The sequence below is a fragment of the Colletotrichum phormii genome, assembly GCF_030913505.1.
Source record: "Colletotrichum phormii strain CBS 102054 chromosome Unknown BDP81scaffold_1, whole genome shotgun sequence".
Taxonomy (NCBI): domain Eukaryota; kingdom Fungi; phylum Ascomycota; class Sordariomycetes; order Glomerellales; family Glomerellaceae; genus Colletotrichum; species Colletotrichum phormii.
In genome coordinates this window covers 4,406,837-4,424,745 of record NW_026851443.1, presented here as the reverse complement: position 1 = coordinate 4,424,745, position 17,909 = coordinate 4,406,837, and the positions used below count along the sequence as shown (strand labels likewise).

The following is a 17,909-nucleotide window of genomic DNA, read 5'->3' as shown; positions in this document are numbered from 1 at the left end:
CCATATGACACTGGTGTGCGTCAATAGCGTGAGAGCCTGGGAGGACACACAGGGCAAGGTGAACGTTTCCTCGCAGCTCGTTGGTCCCGAATAAGAACTCCTCTCCCTGGCCATGTACGGAGCAGTGAGCCCATCAGCTGCCGAGCCCCCGAGAACATGCAGCCAGTCTTCATTGCATTCATGCAGGTTTCTGGTAGGGCATCAGCATGCCCTGACGTGAAGGACCCATGTAGCTTTAAGTTGCTGCCTGCCGAATCCCAGATCCAGGGAAGAAAATCCTTCTTCTCTGCAGTCAGCATCCATATGGGAGCAACGGTCAACAGTCATTGGATGTGAGCCCCCATCAATACATATAATTGATCGTCGGTCGCTCACACATTCAAAGTAAAGTAATTACCTTAGTCAAACAACGCTTTTATTCTGGCACCAAGTCGTACGCACTTCGCAAACAGACCAGACTCATTGACAATGTCGGACCAAGCCGATGCTCCGGTCTTTGGCGCTTTCAGTTCGCTGCTGGGTTACGTTGGTGGACAAGCTGCTACCAGCGCAATCTTCGAGAGGTTCCTTTGGCCTCAGCGGCATTTCTCGTCGTTCTCCATTTACGACATGCCACGACTTGCATGTTTGTACTCTATGGCAGGCCCTACTGGATCAATTGCCCTTGATGTTATCGACACCGCGTATAAGAATGGGCTCTTTAACGGAGCTGTACAGGGCCACATGCTTGGAACACATTTTTACCGCGACCTCGAATGGACGTATATCCTACACGCCCGCGGAGGCGAATCTGAAAGGGATCGCAAATTCGAAACTGCCTTTGGGTCCAGGCGTTACTCAATATGCCCCTCCCAACCATTAAAGAGCCTCCAATTCGACAGCCCAATGACACCGAGAGTGGCAAAGTCCCCCTGGAGGAAAAGACGAAACCAGTGCGCGCAAGAGTCGCTGTGAGCCACATAGTGCTTTCCAAAGCCACAGAAGAAGACCTGCGCAGCCCCAAAGTCCCTTTCGTTTCGGAAGAGATCAAGCATGTTGACTTGCTGTGCTTGGTGGAGATTATCCTCACTGAATGTGTCGGCATCGGCATCATGATTTGCGTAGCCGCAATCACTGGCTCGCTATGGAGTATCATCTTCATTATACCGCTTGTCCTTCGATTTATCAGCACCTTGTTCGCCCTTGAACGCGAGGGTTTGACCCCATTCCCAGACACAGTCGACGAGGAACAGACGCGGGACTGGGAGGTCAATTGCCCATCAATCGAAGGAAAATTCATGTTAATCACCGGTCCGCCCTCCATCGTCAACCAGTTCTTCCAACATTACGGACATCCAGTGCAAAATCGATTCCGTGAGGTCATTCAGCTGGCAGTCGTTATTGCTTTTGGGACTTACTTCCCAGTGGGTCTTCTTTGTCAAGTTACTTGGATGCCCGTTTTTGTACAGTATATCTGGACAGTCTGGCAAGTCTGGCAAGTCTTGGCCATGCATTTCGATCGATATACTCAACGAGGGACCAGTCGTACGACCACAGATGCCGCCATTGCAGCAAAACTTTTCAAGAACTTTCAAACTAGTGACTCTGACCGAGTTTTCGGAAGTACTATCTTGTTTGGGCAGGGAAGAAATGGGCCTGCCGTTGTGAAGGCTATTCTATCCCTGACCGTGGCAGATAGCTATGCAGACGGAAAGAAAGTATTGAAGAGCGCGGTTCGGAAATAGTAGAAGGAAAGGGCAATTCTTGCTGTGTCCAGTCACCAACTCAAAGATGTCGTATGCGAGCTTTAAATATTTTCTTGACAGGTAATCAAGTAGACGGGGTCGGCCGTTGAAAAGAAGATAGTTGCGCTTTTGCATCAAGGGAAGCTAGTCTACAGGCTAGCAATCAGAATCTTCACAATTTTCTCGTGGTGTCGTATAATTGTCATATACCTATTCCTCCATAATTGTTTGTAGGCATAGAAATGGCATGTTATACACACTGCTATGACGCCTCTTATGGTGTAAATGTTAAGAGCCCAGCCCTCGTGTGGCCACGTAGAGGTGATTTCTGTATAGAATCTAAGCTGAAGAGAAGAGATTTACAAGCGGAGCTTCCGCGGAGGTGGAGCGTAGGCGTAATAGAGCCCGCGCGGTCAATCGTGGCAGAATATCCGGGCGCTGGCCCGGATCCACTAATCGGGTCCAGCCCGTAACAGTAAGCATCAAGTGACGTCTGTAGTTGTCTGCTGTAATGCCCTGTAGGAAATATGAGTGCTCAGAAAATAGAAATATCGTCTGTCACATACTATTTGTACTTGATAGCTGAAGCATACCGCTATATGTGTCATGGCCCTAATTACTGCCTCTCTTATGTTAGTCTGTTGCAGACAGGGTGTTTGCGGATCATGGAACAAAACTTCCGAGGGAGCAGGACTCCAATAGAGCAATGACACTGAGGTTAAAAGAAGGAACCGATTGTTTGTTTGTTTGTTTTATGTTTAACGCCATGGCGGCAAAGGCGCAGTCGCTCTTGCGGCAGACCTCCCGAAGGGTATGTGGCGTGGAGGGTCGTAAGCTCTAGCTATATATTACACAGTACACACCGTATTCTGGCGTCCTCCAAGTCTTGCTCGTGAGCTACTATGTGTTCTATCTATCCCTAGTTCCTACTAGTGCCCTAGGTCCGTTATGATTCGGAGTCGGTTCGTTCAGCGTATGTACACCCGGAAACCATCCTCTGATGGGAGATTGAAGATTCAGCACCGGTCGCACTTCTGCAAGGACTAAGTTCCTGGATGTGTTTGCCTCCCTGGGTATCTTGGCTGCGCGAGGTTTGGATGGCTTGAAAGACATTTCTACCGAATCCGCCGAAGGGCGTCTCATGACCGAGATGAGCTCCGAGGGCGCCTGTTCGGATGAGATCAAATCCAAGTTGGCTCGTTGGGATTCGGAGTGACGTGGTCTCATGCATGATTCCACTGCATGGGAGTGATCTCGAATAAGATGGATGAACTGGTATGAAGCTTTTCGCAAATGGCCAGTGGCCATGTTCAGCCAAAGCTGAGACAATGGAGCCTTTAGTCGTGGGGCTTGTGTCAAAGAGCACATCAGTTGTCTGGTGATATCTGATGCAAGGGGGTATCATCTTTAAGATAATCGAGCGCGATTTACTGGATATGTCCATCATGGTAGCCAAGCTTTTTTGAGTCGAATCTCGCATCCGCTCCTAGACTCCCTACCTTACTAGTACTTGACGCAAGATCGAGGGCTGCAGACAGAGGACCTCGTCGCTGAAGTAGACTTGTATACGCTCTGGGTATTTCGGCTTGCTGATGTGACGGAATAGGGGTGGGAAGGGAGGATCAATAAACCCGGGCAGAACGAGACAATACCGCTCCTTGGTATTAAGTTGGCTGGAAAGTAACCCTGGTGGCGGAAATGGGAGATGGTGATGAGAATATTACACGAGGAAAGATTGGCAATTGTCGCGCAATTTCGATTCTGCAACAAGCGATGTGGAGGAAGGAAAGCCGAATCGAAGCACGCGAACAGAGAACGTGTTGACACGCTCAAATGCTGTAGTAACATCACCGGCCAGGCTGTTCCTGATATCACGTGTGCTGGCCCAGACACAATACAATGGTGGGGAAGCTGGAGTGAATCGAACCCTTGAAAGGTGGAACAGAATAAAAGGTCAAGTCAAGTGAAAGATGAGGATGAAGTTGAGTTGAAGGTGAAGCTATCGCGGACCTCCTGTGCGACGGAGTTGCCCAAAGCGCACCTCGGGCGTTTTCGTGATATTTCCAAAAGAGGAAAAGCGGCTAGCCATTCCGACTTCACCTTGGATCAAGTCAAAAATTATGGGTTCACAGCAATACAACTGAAGGATACATGAGGCACTAGTTACTGATGAATTATCCAACGCGTCGGCATCTCCACAATTCACGTTGATATCAATGATGCTCTGGTCTGGTGGCCACCTTGCCATCGAGAGCCGTGCTCACGTAACAACGGACCAAAGGTGACCGCCGCACTCGGGGCTTCTCCTCCTCCTTACAAGTAGGCCCTTCGCTTTCGTACTTTTCAAGAAACCTCTCCCCTTACCTACCACTGCGTCGCCGCGACTTTCCCCGCGACTTTCATCCGCTTCCGCCGTGCTCAACACGATACACCCTTCTACGTACCTTACCACTAGTAACCAATTGACGCGGCCTCTTACCACATCTCAACTCTCCGAGATATTCGATAAAACCTCCTATCAAGTTGTTCTGTCCACATCTACTCCATTTCGTGAGTGCGCGAGAATCGTCTACCGTAATTTGCCTCGTTGCAGAAACGCGCGGTGATCCTTCCCTTCACGCAAACCTATCTCTCTCACAAGTAAGTTCATACCATTCGTTTTTCGATGCGCTCCTATTCTGACAGAGGCTGATCACTACAGAATCCAGGATGGGTTTCTTCCGCCGCATGTTTGCCTTCTTGGAAGAAGGCCCTCGCCATGCCTCGTCCAAGGGCAAGCCAAGCCGAAGTCTTGTGAAGGCCGCTGTCGCCCTCAACAAGATGAGTCGGAAGCCGTCTTCCGACAACTTTCGACACGAAACGGTGGTTTCGAACAGCATTGTACTTTCTCAAGGCAATGTGGTCGCTCGTGAAGATAACTCTGAATCCGTCTTGCATCATTGTGTGACTGCCACAGCCGAGGTTGACAGCCCACGTCGCGTCTTGGACAGTAGCATCGACTTTGAGCCCGAAAAGCAGGTGGCAATTCGCATTCTGAGATGCAGAGACCCAGTCACAATGGCGCCTCACTCTTCCATACAATCCATCACCCCGACCAAGACTCATGAGGCTGTCTAGTGGACACGCTTCGAGAGCCAGGAAGGTGTCCGATCTTCATCTCAGGGACCGAAGACAATCATGACTTCGCCCTTCAGCACCAAGAGCCTGAGCAACACAAACTTCCCGAATCTTCGAAGCATCTCTGACTTGGAGCCCTTCCCTCCGTTTGATCCGAGTTTCGGTCGCACAATCAAAAGCAAGAAGAAGTTGTCTGGCCTTGCCCATCTGTACCAGAGCCAGGCATTCCCCCCTATTAAGCCTCTTGCTACTAAACCAGAGAGACGACGAATCAGACAAGTCTCGGTCTCTCAAGTGTCCACTATCAGCTCTAGCTCCGTTGGTAGACTCTGTGACCTAGACGAGGACGTTTTTGTAAGGTTCCCATCTTTCGAGGAGGCTTCGGTAAAGCAGCTCGATGAACTCCTCGAGCATGAGAGCCGGTTCGCTCAGTACTACGATGAGGATGAAGAAGACGATGAGTGGGGCGTCGAGTATGACGACATCGATGAAGCCGCGGTCTCGTCGAAGAGGAACCCCAATATCGTCGATTACGAGAAGTACGCCGAAGATAGTGTTATCCAGCAGATCTATGAAGATCTTCCCGAGGTTGAGAACTCTGATTTCAAGACCGCCAAGAAGTCGGCCCGCAACTTGCGATTTGGCAACTACACCACCGGCAAGTATGTGAAGATCAAGTCGGAGGACGAAGATGGCGCGTCGAAGCCAAAGAAGAAGATGGGCAAGTGGGCTACGGGGTTTCTTCGCAAGGCCGTCGGCCTCTTCTTTCCGAAGAACACCTAAACTTTCTTGTCCCTTGTAGCTGAGTAGCGACTTGACTTCTGCATTTGGGTTGGAGACAAAAGGCGATGGACTAAAGCTACATGCTTCTCTTTGAGTAATACCAACTTGCGCTGCATTGAGATTTTGGGGGCATTTGAAGGTAACAGAACAGGAGGAATCTAGTCTGTGTTAACATGCTAACGAGAACAAGCTTTTCTGACGACAAATGTCTTTTTAGGTGCCTTTGCCTTTTTATTTTATTTTTAGTATTGGAAGCACAGCCGAAGACACGGTACGGTGCACACATGGGTCGGAACTTTCGATCATCTTTTGTCAGAAGGGGTGAAGTTTCCTGACGACGGAAGTCGTGAATTCATTTTGGTCTTTGTTACGGCATGGGGATTAGTTTGGGGGGTTTCCATGGTTCTTTGACATTCTGGAGTTTTGTTCGGCTGGAGTTTTCACATTTCGTTTTTCTCGTTTGTTTGTCGCTTTATCATTCTTGTCACGAGATTGGGGTTTGTGTTTTATGTTTTGGAAGCGGAAGTACGGACATCGAGATTGAGAAGAGCGTTTGCTCGAGGTTGTCCTAATGCGAGTCAATGTCAACGAGTCCGTGGACTTTTAGCTGCCCAGCCTCTTGGTATTCACGACAGGCTCGTGATTAGATCTTTCTTGAGTCGTAACCCGTTGGTGTCAGTTGCCAAGCAAATATCATTCGCATCTAACTAGGCCTTAACCAGAAGTCGGCGATGCTAGTGCTAGACCAATGTGAGCTTCGGCGTTTGTGCCTGGCGCTAATCTAGATCAACTATCGCCAATGGAGAAATAAGTTCGATGAGCTTTAGTCTTTGCAGAAGTTCAAGTCGTCGTCATCATCTTCAGGGGGTCGGCAACGACCCCCTCCAGGAAGTGAACGCCACAGAGAGGCCGCAGCCAAACTCAGTGATTCTTGCCATGCGTTCTTCCTCTCGCACGTATCCGTACCACGACTCGGTGTCATCCGAGCCTCTGGAACGGACTGTCGCAGAGGCTTGCAGATGCTTCGGCGCACAACTGCAGGCCCGCATCGTCTCTGTGACAACCATCTATCCGCATCGCAGTTCTTATTTGAGATCATTCGATGCAGTCCCGGGCTACCGGCACCTAAGGGATCCTGAAGGGTGCGTGAGCGATGCGCTTCGATATGACAGGATTTCCGAGGCGGTGCAGTTTAGCGCAGGGGGGATTATCCTCGTTAGCTCAGCCAGCGCAGAGACCCCGCGACCTAGAAGACGGGATGTGGATGGTCAATATTGCATGTCTTAGGTCATCTTCATGAATCACGTTGACCTCTGAATAGGCTCTCTACTACTCGTGGGGTTCTGACGTGTCAGCAGCTGAACAAACCTCTTGTTGGCAATAAAGAATGGAGTCGGAGGGAAGTTTGTAGTGCGAAAGCTTTCGGTAGTTCGCTTCCAAAGATTACAATTACGCAATCCGATGTTGAACGCGTTTTCCCCACCGTATTGGATTAGCTCGAGGTCAAAACTCGGACGCAAAAACACTTGAGCCGCTACATTGCCAAAGCTGCCCCTGAGCTTCGATGCCAGAAGAGGAATAAGCCCGGCCGGCACGAAAGAAAACACGATTTTGCTCTTAGTGTTCCCCACCAGTTAATGACAGTTTTCTGATGTTTTGAGATGGACTCTCTTCCCATATCCACAATGGACTAGCTCGGCCCTCCGGATCTCCTTTTAGAAGTTTCAGGGTGCTGTTCATCGTTCTCGTCCTCGGCTTGAACGACAGCCAGCGTTTCGTTTGTATGAGAAACTCAATGTGCTGCACCATTGATAGCTAGCTGCATGTGCAACGATTGGTGATCTCTCAGTCTACCAGTATTCGGCACCTTGCATCGAGGTCTTCAAGCCGTAGACCGAGAGCCTCGAGTTTGCCTTTGCTTTGAGTCAGACGAAGGATCTGTTGCCATATGAATGTGAATGGCCCGTGTGCGAACAACATACGTGCGGCGCCCGCGAGTACGTAGCTGACCACACAAACTCTATCCAAGCCAGCCGCACAACAACGCTCACGCCACACCCGCTCGACGACCAAATGGTGGCTCACCTGAAGCTCTCGAGTGGAACTCCTGATGGTATCTGACTTTGCCAGGTCAGCGAATATGGTCCGATGATATTGCTGCCTGACCCTCTCCCCCCGAGTCACGAGAGAAGCGAAAGATGGTCTGCAGACTACTTTTCAGCATCGCTGAGGGGCGTGAAGCTCGTAGGATCATCCGACGAACAAGTCGCCGGAACCTTCAGAACCTGCAGTCCATGATTGGAAACGAGGTCAAAAGTTCGTATCAATTAAGCTCATCGACATCGCAGAAGTTACCAGAGTCTCGGCCTCAACTCTGCCGGCACGGGGTCGCATGTTGACACTAGAACTACAGGGACCTGGCTAGTACCTTGCACCATTCTTAGACCATGCGTGAGATGCTAGCGCGGATACGTGCCGTCAAGGAGCAGCAGTGCTGATGCAGATCGGGTTAAGCCCATCAGCCCATAGCAACTCGGATAGGCTTCCCGAGTCCGACTCTGCCTACTGGGGGAGATCAACCACGATCGACGGGGTCTTTCTACGGTACTGGGACGTTTCTCCTGGCCGTTGAACACGGTCCGTCTTGTTTTTAGACATTAACTAACTAAACTTGAGCCTCCTTCAAGGAGTATATAGCTCAAACATGCTCACCCTCTTTCTTGGCTTTTGGGAATCATCAGCACTTACTCACTTAGACATCTGACAACAGTCTTTTCACACGTTCGTTTCTTACGTTACCGAAAAGGTTAGCTGCCAAGATGGTTGCCATCAAATGTGTGGGAGGCGTCCTTGGCTGGTTGTTCTCCATCCAAGCGTCTCTGAGCCAAGACAAGACCAACGGGTATGACACTTTCTAAGCATAACTTGGCTGCATTCTCGACGGGATGTTTCTTGGCTAACACTCGTGCAGAAAGTCTCCCCTTGGCACTTTGAATGCTGCCAAGCTGCCACCCTTCATGATAAACAACCCGCTCCCCAACGGCTTTCCCTGGGGCAAGCTCTCCGCCGACGGCACCAACTACTACAAAGAGTGGCCCAACACCGGTGTTACCCGCAACTACGACTTCACCATCAGCCGCGGTGTGATCGCTCCCGATGGCTACGAGCGCAAGGTCCTGCTCGTGAACGGCGCTTTCCCCGGCCCTACGATCGAGGCCAACTGGGGTGACTGGATCGAGGTCAAGGTCACCAACAACATCGTCGACGGCCCCGAGGGAACCTCGCTCCATTGGCACGGATTCAGACAGCTGAACACTCAGTGGGAAGATGGTGTGCCGGCTATCTCTCAGTGCCCGATTGCCCCCGCCAAGACCTACACTTACAGGTTCCAGGCGACTCTGTATGGAACCTCTTGGTATCACTCTCACTACTCTTCTCAGTATGCCGGTGGCCTGTTCGGACCCATTGTCGTCTATGGTCCCGCGAAGGCTCAGCCCGACATTGATCTCGGCCCTGTCATGATCTCTGGTAAGTGAATTTTTTCACACAAATATTCCTGGAAAAGCTACAGTTTCTTTCTCTATGGGCGGCTGCCAATGGCTAGGCCAGCGTCAGCCAGCCCGGGTCCGGCGACGGAGATGTGGATACCCGGGACCGGTTCCATAGCCCAATTGAACCCCTGGTTTCGGAGTGGGGCTACCCGGAGGGCCGAATGCAACGCCCGCAACGAATACTACTTTAGAAGAATCAAGGCGCTAACATCTCCCAGATTGGTACCACAAGCAATACTTCGATCTCATCGAAGAAATCTTGCAGGTCAACGGCAGTGGCTTGGTCTTCTCTGACAATAACCTGATCAACGGCAAGGGCAACTTCAACTGCTCCGCCGTTGCGACCGGAGACAACACCAAGTGCACCAACAATGCCGGTATCTCCAAGTTCAAGTTCCAGACCGGCAAGACCCACCGTCTTCGTCTCATCAACTCCGGTGCCGAGGGTACCCAGCGCTTCTCCATTGACGGACACACCCTGACCGTCATTGCCAACGACTTCGTCGAGGTCGAGCCCTATGACACAAAGGTCGTCACCCTCGGCATCGGCCAGAGAACCGACGTCCTCGTCAAGGCCAACGCCGACAACAGCAACCCCAAGGGCGCCTACTGGATGCGAAGCAACATCACCAGCTGCAGTCTCACCAACCAGCCCCTCGCCCTCGCCGCCGTCTACTACGACCAGGCTGACAAGACCCAGGCGCCCACCAGCAGCGCCTGGAACGTGCCTGACCCCGGTACCTGCGTCAACGATGACCTCGCTCTCACCAAGCCCATCATGAAGCTCAAGCCGGCCAACGTTCCTGTTACCAGGACCATGGAGATCAAGGTCTTCCGCAACGAATCTGGCATCGTTCAGTGGTCTCTTGGCGGTGTTGACTTCCGCGGCAACTTCAACGACCCCACGCTCCTTCAGGTTAACAAGGGTGACCTGACCTTCGACAACGACTGGAACGTCCAGAACTTTGCCAACAACGGCAGCGTCCGCATTGTCGTGAGCAACAACAGCCCTGCAGCGTAAGTTCATCTCCCAGTATCTTCCATCTGAATGCACGACTAACCTCCGCAGTCATCCCATGCATCTTCACGGTTTCAACATGTACATCCTCCACGAGGGTGAAGGCCTGACCTGGGACGGAAACATTACCAACCCCGAGAACCCTCAGCGCCGCGACGTCCAACAGGTTCGTGCCGGTGGCCACATGGTCATGCAGTTCGACTCCAACGAGAACCCCGGTGTCTGGCCTTTCCACTGCCACATTGCCTGGCACGCGTCTGCTGGTCTCTTCTCCCAGTTGCTGGTTCAGCCTGAGAAGGTCAAGCAGCTCCGCATTCCCTCCAAGGTCGGCGACGTCTGCAAGGACTGGTCTGCCTGGACCCAGAGAAACATCCCCGAGGTCATTGACAGCGGTCAGTAGATCTGAACCACTTTATTTCTTTGTGAATAGTATCCATGGTGTAGTTACTGGTAACTTTTACTTTTCTTGGCTGTGTATTATTCGATTATTGAGCGGTCTATAGATTTTACACTTGGGCGATTTAGTCTGTGTATTTGGCTAGAGAAATTCAAATGACTTACACATATTACGTGTTGACCCTTTTGATGAGTGTGGACTACCACTAGCACGGAAGCTGAGCGTGCCCTCAATTACTCAATACCTATAGTTCCAAATGGCCTATCAATCGTCTGGCGTTGTTCAGAAGGGCTAGACAGCTAGGCTCTCGATCAGAAGTCCCACAGAACGATTGATGACAAGGTGGGCAATCTGGTGCCGGGGGCGTATGATGCCATCGCCTTTGGCGCTGCTCCATGAGGTCAAAGAACCCCGTCAGACACTTATTATCGTCCTGGCCGTCGGCTCCAAAGATCTCTGTCTTCACGATATTTCGCATGATCTTCCCCCACTCCAACGGCGATACCTCTACCGAAAACATACTTGGCGTGCTTCGGGGCGATGGATCGCCGTAGCTCGACGAACCTGGTAACGCACCGTGGACCCCGAGGCGCTTCTTCTCTCCGGATTCCGTGGCTCTAGTCTCTTCTGCTACAATCGCCGCCAGAATTTTTTTGTACGACTCCGTTAGACATAGACAGAGGACCCCGAGCAAGGCGGCGTTCTGAATGATTGAGAAGTATCGGCGCGGGCACCTTTGGCAGTTCAGAACCTGTAGGGCGGGCTCAAACGTATTATGTAGTAGCGCAAAGTCATCTGGTGCGACAAGATGTTCTTTCACTCGAAGGTGCTCGAGCAGAAGGTACAGCACTGAAAGGCAGGCGCAATTATCTGTTGTTTGCTGGCTGTCTGAGGTAAGGGGAGGGAAGGCTGCGAGACCTTCGGATACGAGATCTTGGCTGGGACTGAGCTCGTGGGATACGCTGTCAGCGGTTTTGTTGCTTGGAATGCCTCCGGAATAGTAAAGAGCTACAACTATACCCTTGATGGTCCTCCAAGTCTATGAGATCTGGGTGGATTGCAAAAGTATCCGAATTGATGGAGGAGCTGATTCGCGGGCTGGTTGACCCGAGAAGTACGTCAATCTCTCGTGTATTACTGTTTCCAGAGTCTGATGCAGCGTCCGCATGAACGGGAGATAGCAATCTGGTCGAGGCATTCCGCCGGGGTAGTATCCGTTCCCGACGGATTGATTGGGACGATTGGGGACGAGCACGACGCGATGTCGGCCTACCCATTGGCTTGTGAGGAGTAGTAGCATTCCCGATCAGCGGACTTGCATTTGAAGCAGATCGGACGTTCTCCAGTACATCTGATATTCTTCACTCCTGGAGAGACAAATGTTAGCCCAATTACTCCTGTGTCATTGCCGAAAGAGTAGAGTCCACAACGCACGGCAAGCCTCGCATGATGCTCGGAGACCTGATCCTCCGGTGGGTACATTTGGAGCCATTGTGTACCGCTGGAGCCGCCCTAGGAACTTGGATAATTACGTTTCCGGGCAAGGTGATTGTGGACAGTGACCTGGAGAAAAGCGAGCAATGTTGAGTGATAAGAAAGAAAGATGAAGTCAATGTCATTAAACAAAGCCACGGAGGGTTCCCAAATCTACGCGAACGGAGACTTTCATCATCACTGATTGGCTCAAAGTACCCGATCGACCCACCATCACGGAGGCCGTCCCGTTCCCCGCTCCCGAAGTAGCATCCCCGGCTCGATGCCGATCATATATAATTGGGCAAGCCGACGGGAAGGTAGCATCATATGCTTTGATACCTTGAACAAACTCCAACTTGTCGCTCTCTTCGCAGTGTCTCTCGCGAACAAGTTACTATGCATTTACTTAGACGTTGCCGTAACTTGGAGGTTTCTAACGATTGATTGCTGTGATGAGATGGTTGATTGATATTTTTACAGTCCTATGGGCCCTATCATGAAGTACCGATGCTATTACATATTATTTCAGCCGACCGATATGGCTGAAGTTCCTCGAAGCTTATAATAATGCCACCCTTTGATTCTCGTCCTGGCACTAGTAATGCACTCGGTCCAAGTTTCTGCAAGATTTCGGACACGCCCTCACGGAACAGCAGCATAGCATAGATGCTGTGGAACCTGAGTAAGATACCGGACAGAGGCTGGTTCCGAGTAGGATTGCAAGCTGTTGACTCATACATGACTCTAACTCTTGTCGGGTTCTCGGGGTTCCGGATGATGCTGAACCGATGGGCGCCTGCGAACTGACTGTTGTCTTTCCCGAAGACAAAGTCGACACTGCTCTCTGTTTCCGGCCCCGCCTGTGACTCTTTGGGATTGATGACATTGGCATGGCTGACTTGGAACGTCCCCAACACTACTGAGTGTACTGGGGGTAGTTTCTCGCATGACAGGTCCTCCGATTTCCATATTTGGTTTGATGCTGAGATCGAGTCCAGGCCTTGCCCCTAGTCAGAAAGACCTCACAAGCAGGTATGAGAAACAGTGACTTACCAGTGTATGACACTAAGCTCAGTCGTGCTATCTGCAATAGACGCCTCTCAATCGCTATAACTTTCCCTGCAAAGAACCCGCGGACGAAAGTCGCCAATAGGAACTCGTCGCTGAGATCTTTTGCGTGTTCAGGCAGGTCCAAATCCATGGCCAATGCGTCCGCCGATGACATGTGTCCTTTGGGGTTTACAAGAGTCTTGAGAGTGTGCGATTGTTTGAAGTTCTCTGAAAGACTGCTAACAGAGACCACACGGCGCGTATCGACCGCCCTTATGCTCGCGTAGACATCCCAGCCGTGCTTCACAAGTAAGGCGCAAGGGATCGCTGCTGCTAGCGCGAGGGCATGATGCCCGCCGATGTATCGTAGACCAAGGGCCATATTCTTGAAGGCGATGTTGTGTTAACCAAGGTGAGTAGGACTCTGATATGTGAATGACTGTCTATGCCAGTTGGTAAATCACACTCTATCGATGTTACCCTGAGCATTTTGGGCGATTAAGTATGACGGAGGCTCAGAAGCTGACATGTCACACGAAAACAGCCCGCGATGCGTTCGCGCCGGCTTTACCCGCGCCTAGTTCTCAGCTGTTGATGCTAACGCTCATCCGGCCTAACTTCATTTTCGGCGCGTAAGAGTCCTAGTTTGTTGATTATTCTGAGCAGACCATTGTCGTAAGCAACAGATCACCTGTCTATGTACCCATTTTTCGGATGACTCAATCTACAAGTCCAGCCTTTCTAGGCTTGGAGAGTCAGAAACTAATGTCTTCTAAGACATTGAGTGAGTTGATGTTATTAGTGCTGCCCCGCCCCCACAAGCCCCTAGTGCTCAAGACAGAAACACCCAGCGTAAGACGGAGTATTGTCCCGTCCATAACCTTCCGAGACTGCCGTGATCGTCATCGCTGGCGGGAAAGGGCTCAATATTCAAAGCCAACGTCTTGCGTTGAAAAGATTGCTTTGCTCACTGCAAAGACCCGGCCCTTGAGACCATCTGAAATATCTGAAATGGTCGAAGTAGCCCGCCCAGCCACCGTACCTTACTTCCTTAGGTACCCCGCATTATCCAATACAGGGAACATTGGGGCAGTTCCAGCAGGCGACTTAGCTGTGAACACCGCGGCTAAGGTCTCACCCGCCAGCGGGAGCTCAGACATGCAAGCTGTTGAAACTTCTCGCTCAGCGCGGGGTCGTGTCAAAGGACTGTTGTGCCATCTGCAAAGTTAAGAGGGCACTTACAGAGGCTACAGAGGCGCCTTATTTATAAAACTATAGAGTAGTTAGTTATTCAGTCTAGTTATTCATAGTCTTCGAAAGACAACTTCACCGCATCAAGCCCAGAACACCGCCTTCACCTCAGTCAAAATGTCATCGTCAGACGAGAAAACCCTCCACCTAGTAGGCATCTGCGTAGGCCACCCAATCGCACCCCCAATGCACAACGCCATCGCCAAATCCTTGGATATTCCACGCCACTGAATGCAACACAATCGAAGACCTCCTCTTCCTGGCGCGCAAGGACTCAACAGCAGGCCTCGTCGTCACAATGCCCTACAAGAACACAGTTATGCAGCGCCTCGACGCCCTAGATCCTCTCGCCACCACCATCGGCGCCTGTAATAACGTCTACCGCGACCCGTCGGACCCGGCACAGCTGAAGGGTACGAATACGGATTGGCTAGGTGTGAAGGGATGTCTTCTTGAAAAAGGAGAAAGGCGAGGTCCGGTGGAGGGGAGACCTGCTTTGATTGTGGGTGCTGGGGGTGCCAGTCGCGCTGCGGTGTATGCCCTGCATACCTATTTCAAAGCTTCTGTGATCTACGTCCTGAACAGAGATGATGGGGAAGTAGCTGATCTCCAGCGAGATGCCCAACGGCTATCTCCCGCGCCTAAGATAGTTCACGTCAAGGAAGGGGAGTCGAAGACGCTGGAAACGCCGTACTCGTGGTCCAAACGGTACCCGATTTCGAGCCTACATCGGCGTCCGAGTTAGCGGTAAGAGCATCGCTAGAAGACTTTCTTTCACGGCCGGAGAAGGGCGTTTTGTTGGATATGTGCTTCAAGCCGCGCCGGACGAGGATGATTAAGTTAGCGGAGAGCCTTGGGTGGCCTTCGGTAGAGGGGACGCATGTCATTGGGTACCAGATTGAGGAGCAGTGGAAGCTTTGGGCTGGGGAGGAGAGGTTGAAGAAGTTGGATAAGGATGCGGCGTGGAGGGTGTTGTTGGAGGCGGCTGACAATAGTCCAGGTATCAACATTTAAGCAATTTAATCCCTTGAGGAATTGAGAACTAGACCAGGACAAGAGTGAAAGCCGATTAATAGTGACATGCTCGGGCAATACTCTACTTGCTCATCACGAGTAGATCAATCCAGATGCAAACGCTGTACGAGCTTCTTCCAAGCTTCCCTACCTCTCCGCGCATGCTCTTCAGGCACCTCCTTGTGTTCCTCCGCCATGGTTCGCGAGAAGAGTTCCATCGACACCCAGCCCTTATAACCAAGCCCCTCAATCAACGTCCGAGCAACCTCTTCAACCGGCAAGTAAGCCCCGCGATCCGTCTCATACATGTACGTTCTCGCATTCCTGGACCACATCATCCGCGGCGGATTCCCGTCCACGTGGAAAGGGTGGCCTTCTACAAGAGGCTGTTCCATCCGCTCGGCGTCAACAACCTGTATGTAAAATACCTTCTCCAAGTCGACACTTTGCATCAATCTCTCCATCGATGCCTTCAGGTCTGCGTCTGCGTTGGGGGTCTTCCCGGACGGAGATGCCGGATCACCCCACACCCGGCCGGCGATGTTGAATGTATCGAGGCAAAGGCCGAAATTTGGGCGGTCAACACGCGTGGCAATCTCCCAGGACTTCTCCCACGTGTCGATGTGGGTGCTCCAGCATAAGCTCTCATACGCAAACCGGATTGGCGGGTCTTCTTTGAGCCCTAGATCTGCGAGTTCGACTAGATCGGCAACCATGACGTCCATGTCGCCAGTAAGCTGGTCGGCGGGGAGGAAATTGGCGGGTATCTGGATGGTGTTTGTTCCCAAGGTCTTTGCCAGCTTGAACCAGAGCTTGATCTTCTCGATGAGCCGGGCATGTTGACCTCTGTCCAAAAGACCTTCGTAGAATAGGAACGGCTGAAGGCCGATGATTGTTATTTTCAGATCTTCCAGTACATCGTGAATGTGGGATGCGGCGGCAAGGAGGTGCTCCGGTGCAGGCTGATCGACATCATGCAGCTTCTTGGCAACGTATTCAAGGTCCTCGTAGAATATCTCGATGCCTTCAAAGCCGCACTTTGCTGCCTCGGCGGCTTTCTTATCAAAGTCGTGAACCCAGGCGCGACCAAGAGACGCAGAGAGTACGGCGGGTCGGAAAACGGTCATGGTTGGACGTGGCGAGCGTGGCTGATGTGGTATGAGGCGAGGGATTGGGTATCGTCGTGGTAAACAAGACCTCCAGTTAGACCTTGGTCATTTGAGACTGTTGGCTTAATGTTCAATCATCCGTCATTGGCATTGACCCCGCACTTCAAGCAAAGTTAGTGACTTGACGTCAGCTGTGCCGGACCCGGGTGATGTCAAAGATGGCAGTTCGAGGGGGCGGCTAAGCGTAGTTCCGGGCTGTTCCAATGGTATCTACTGCGCATTCCCGCAATTCCGAAGGATTCAATCGTTTTCGTTCGAGCAAGAACATACTTCACCCGGGCTCTTGGTCAAAGAAAGACTGGATATCCGTCGCCATGTTGCCTACAACTCCGAGATGCCGCATGAATTCTGGCGGATTTGCCGACCTGTTGCCATGTGTTAGACACTGAGTTGCAGATGGTACTTGGGACATTACCAATCGGCTGAGTCGAGATCAGCAAGGCTCAGAAAGAGTTCGTCGCCGATACTCTCAGTCGCGGTATCCATCAGCTGCCTGAAGCTTACTTGCGCTTCGGGTTGAAACGGCTGGAGGTCCGATTGATGCACTGGTATAGAATCCGGGATGACTTCCATCGTGACTGGCTCGCTTTGGTCGATTTCACTGCCAGATGTCGGGCAAGGATTTGGTCTAGGGGACTCCCTGTTTTTGGCATTAGTCAAGGCAGCCTTTAGAAATTGTGAATCCCTAGGAGGTCTTGCGAGTCCCTCGCTACTCAAATGGAAGTCGCACGCGATTTCGAGGCTAGTAAGAAAAACGATCTTTGTCGGAGGCATGCGGAATGTCTTTGTGCTTTCGAGAAGTTGAAGAAGAGGTTGCCCCTGAACAAGCGTTTCCCATAGTGCCTTGGTAGACATCCCACGTTGTGTACCTTCCAAGCGCTGTACCTGTGCTCTTAGGGTCTCGGAGACACTGGCGCAAGCGAGACGGAGATTTAGATCCTGGGGCGAAGTCTCGACATCATTCCGATTTCCAAAGTTTGGCAAATGATGCTCTCCCCATTCTTGAAAGTCCTTGATAATCTGATGACAACGACCAAAGCTGGCGCTTTCCATCTTGAGTCTCAAAATATCATTCAAAATACAAACAAGGAGAAACAAGGAATTGAACGTGCTCAATACCAGTCCTGGTACGTGGTTCGGCGTCAGAGACTGGTCTTTCAAATCTTTCGACTGCCAGGGCTCCCACTCTTCCATGGACTCTGTGGCAAGTAGTCCCAAGCTCTGTGCGTCTGAGCGGTCAAGATATGGTCGTGACTTTATCCAGCTTGCGATGAGCGCGTCAAGAACAAAGACACACATCAGTGTTCGCCGTGTGCCCTCGTCTTTGTGCGAGGGTCCGTTCGTGACTGCAGGAAGAAA

General features: G+C 51.4%; 7 protein-coding genes across 7 annotated transcripts; 4 read left to right on the top strand and 3 right to left on the bottom strand.

The window, feature by feature from the left end:
- Nucleotides 1-468: 468 nt before the first annotated feature.
- Nucleotides 469-1,944, top strand: BDP81DRAFT_477770 (uncharacterized protein; the record flags this gene model as incomplete). The annotated part of the gene is made up of 2 exons (XM_060594831.1): nucleotides 469-832; nucleotides 865-1,944. The coding sequence occupies 2 exons, from the start codon at nucleotides 469-471 to the stop codon at nucleotides 1,722-1,724; spliced, it is 1,224 nt and encodes a 407-aa protein (XP_060452461.1). The 3' UTR covers nucleotides 1,725-1,944.
- A 2,957-nt stretch (nucleotides 1,945-4,901) lies between these two features.
- BDP81DRAFT_444927 (uncharacterized protein) lies at nucleotides 4,902-5,624 on the top strand (the record flags this gene model as incomplete). The annotated part of the gene is made up of 1 exon (XM_060591890.1): nucleotides 4,902-5,624. One exon carries the CDS (start codon nucleotides 4,902-4,904, stop codon nucleotides 5,622-5,624), a length of 723 nt encoding a protein of 240 aa, XP_060452460.1.
- A 2,819-nt stretch (nucleotides 5,625-8,443) lies between these two features.
- BDP81DRAFT_457040 (multicopper oxidase) lies at nucleotides 8,444-10,593 on the top strand (the record flags this gene model as incomplete). The annotated part of the gene is made up of 4 exons (XM_060593240.1): nucleotides 8,444-8,526; nucleotides 8,596-9,152; nucleotides 9,394-10,192; nucleotides 10,245-10,593. The coding sequence occupies 4 exons, from the start codon at nucleotides 8,444-8,446 to the stop codon at nucleotides 10,591-10,593; spliced, it is 1,788 nt and encodes a 595-aa protein (XP_060452459.1).
- On the bottom strand, nucleotides 10,494-11,925 carry BDP81DRAFT_21051 (uncharacterized protein). The gene is made up of 3 exons (XM_060582657.1): nucleotides 11,611-11,925; nucleotides 10,755-11,534; nucleotides 10,494-10,704 (listed from the first exon to the last, which is right to left on the bottom strand). Exons 1-2 carry the CDS (start codon nucleotides 11,865-11,867, stop codon nucleotides 10,835-10,837), a joined length of 957 nt encoding a protein of 318 aa, XP_060452458.1. The 5' UTR covers nucleotides 11,868-11,925; the 3' UTR covers nucleotides 10,494-10,704; nucleotides 10,755-10,834.
- A 475-nt stretch (nucleotides 11,926-12,400) lies between these two features.
- Nucleotides 12,401-13,616, bottom strand: BDP81DRAFT_414806 (uncharacterized protein). Its single transcript, XM_060589396.1, has 2 exons — nucleotides 13,120-13,616; nucleotides 12,401-13,066 (listed from the first exon to the last, which is right to left on the bottom strand). Exons 1-2 carry the CDS (start codon nucleotides 13,496-13,498, stop codon nucleotides 12,561-12,563), a joined length of 885 nt encoding a protein of 294 aa, XP_060452457.1. The 5' UTR covers nucleotides 13,499-13,616; the 3' UTR covers nucleotides 12,401-12,560.
- A 265-nt stretch (nucleotides 13,617-13,881) lies between these two features.
- Nucleotides 13,882-15,381, top strand: BDP81DRAFT_487929 (uncharacterized protein; the record flags this gene model as incomplete). The annotated part of the gene is made up of 3 exons (XM_060595232.1): nucleotides 13,882-13,968; nucleotides 14,534-15,075; nucleotides 15,120-15,381. 3 exons carry the CDS (start codon nucleotides 13,882-13,884, stop codon nucleotides 15,379-15,381), a joined length of 891 nt encoding a protein of 296 aa, XP_060452456.1.
- On the bottom strand, nucleotides 15,363-16,586 carry BDP81DRAFT_414802 (xylose isomerase-like protein). Its single transcript, XM_060589395.1, has one exon. The coding sequence runs from the start codon at nucleotides 16,506-16,508 to the stop codon at nucleotides 15,486-15,488; it is 1,023 nt and encodes a 340-aa protein (XP_060452455.1). The 5' UTR covers nucleotides 16,509-16,586; the 3' UTR covers nucleotides 15,363-15,485.
- Between the last annotated feature and the right edge of the window lie 1,323 nt (nucleotides 16,587-17,909).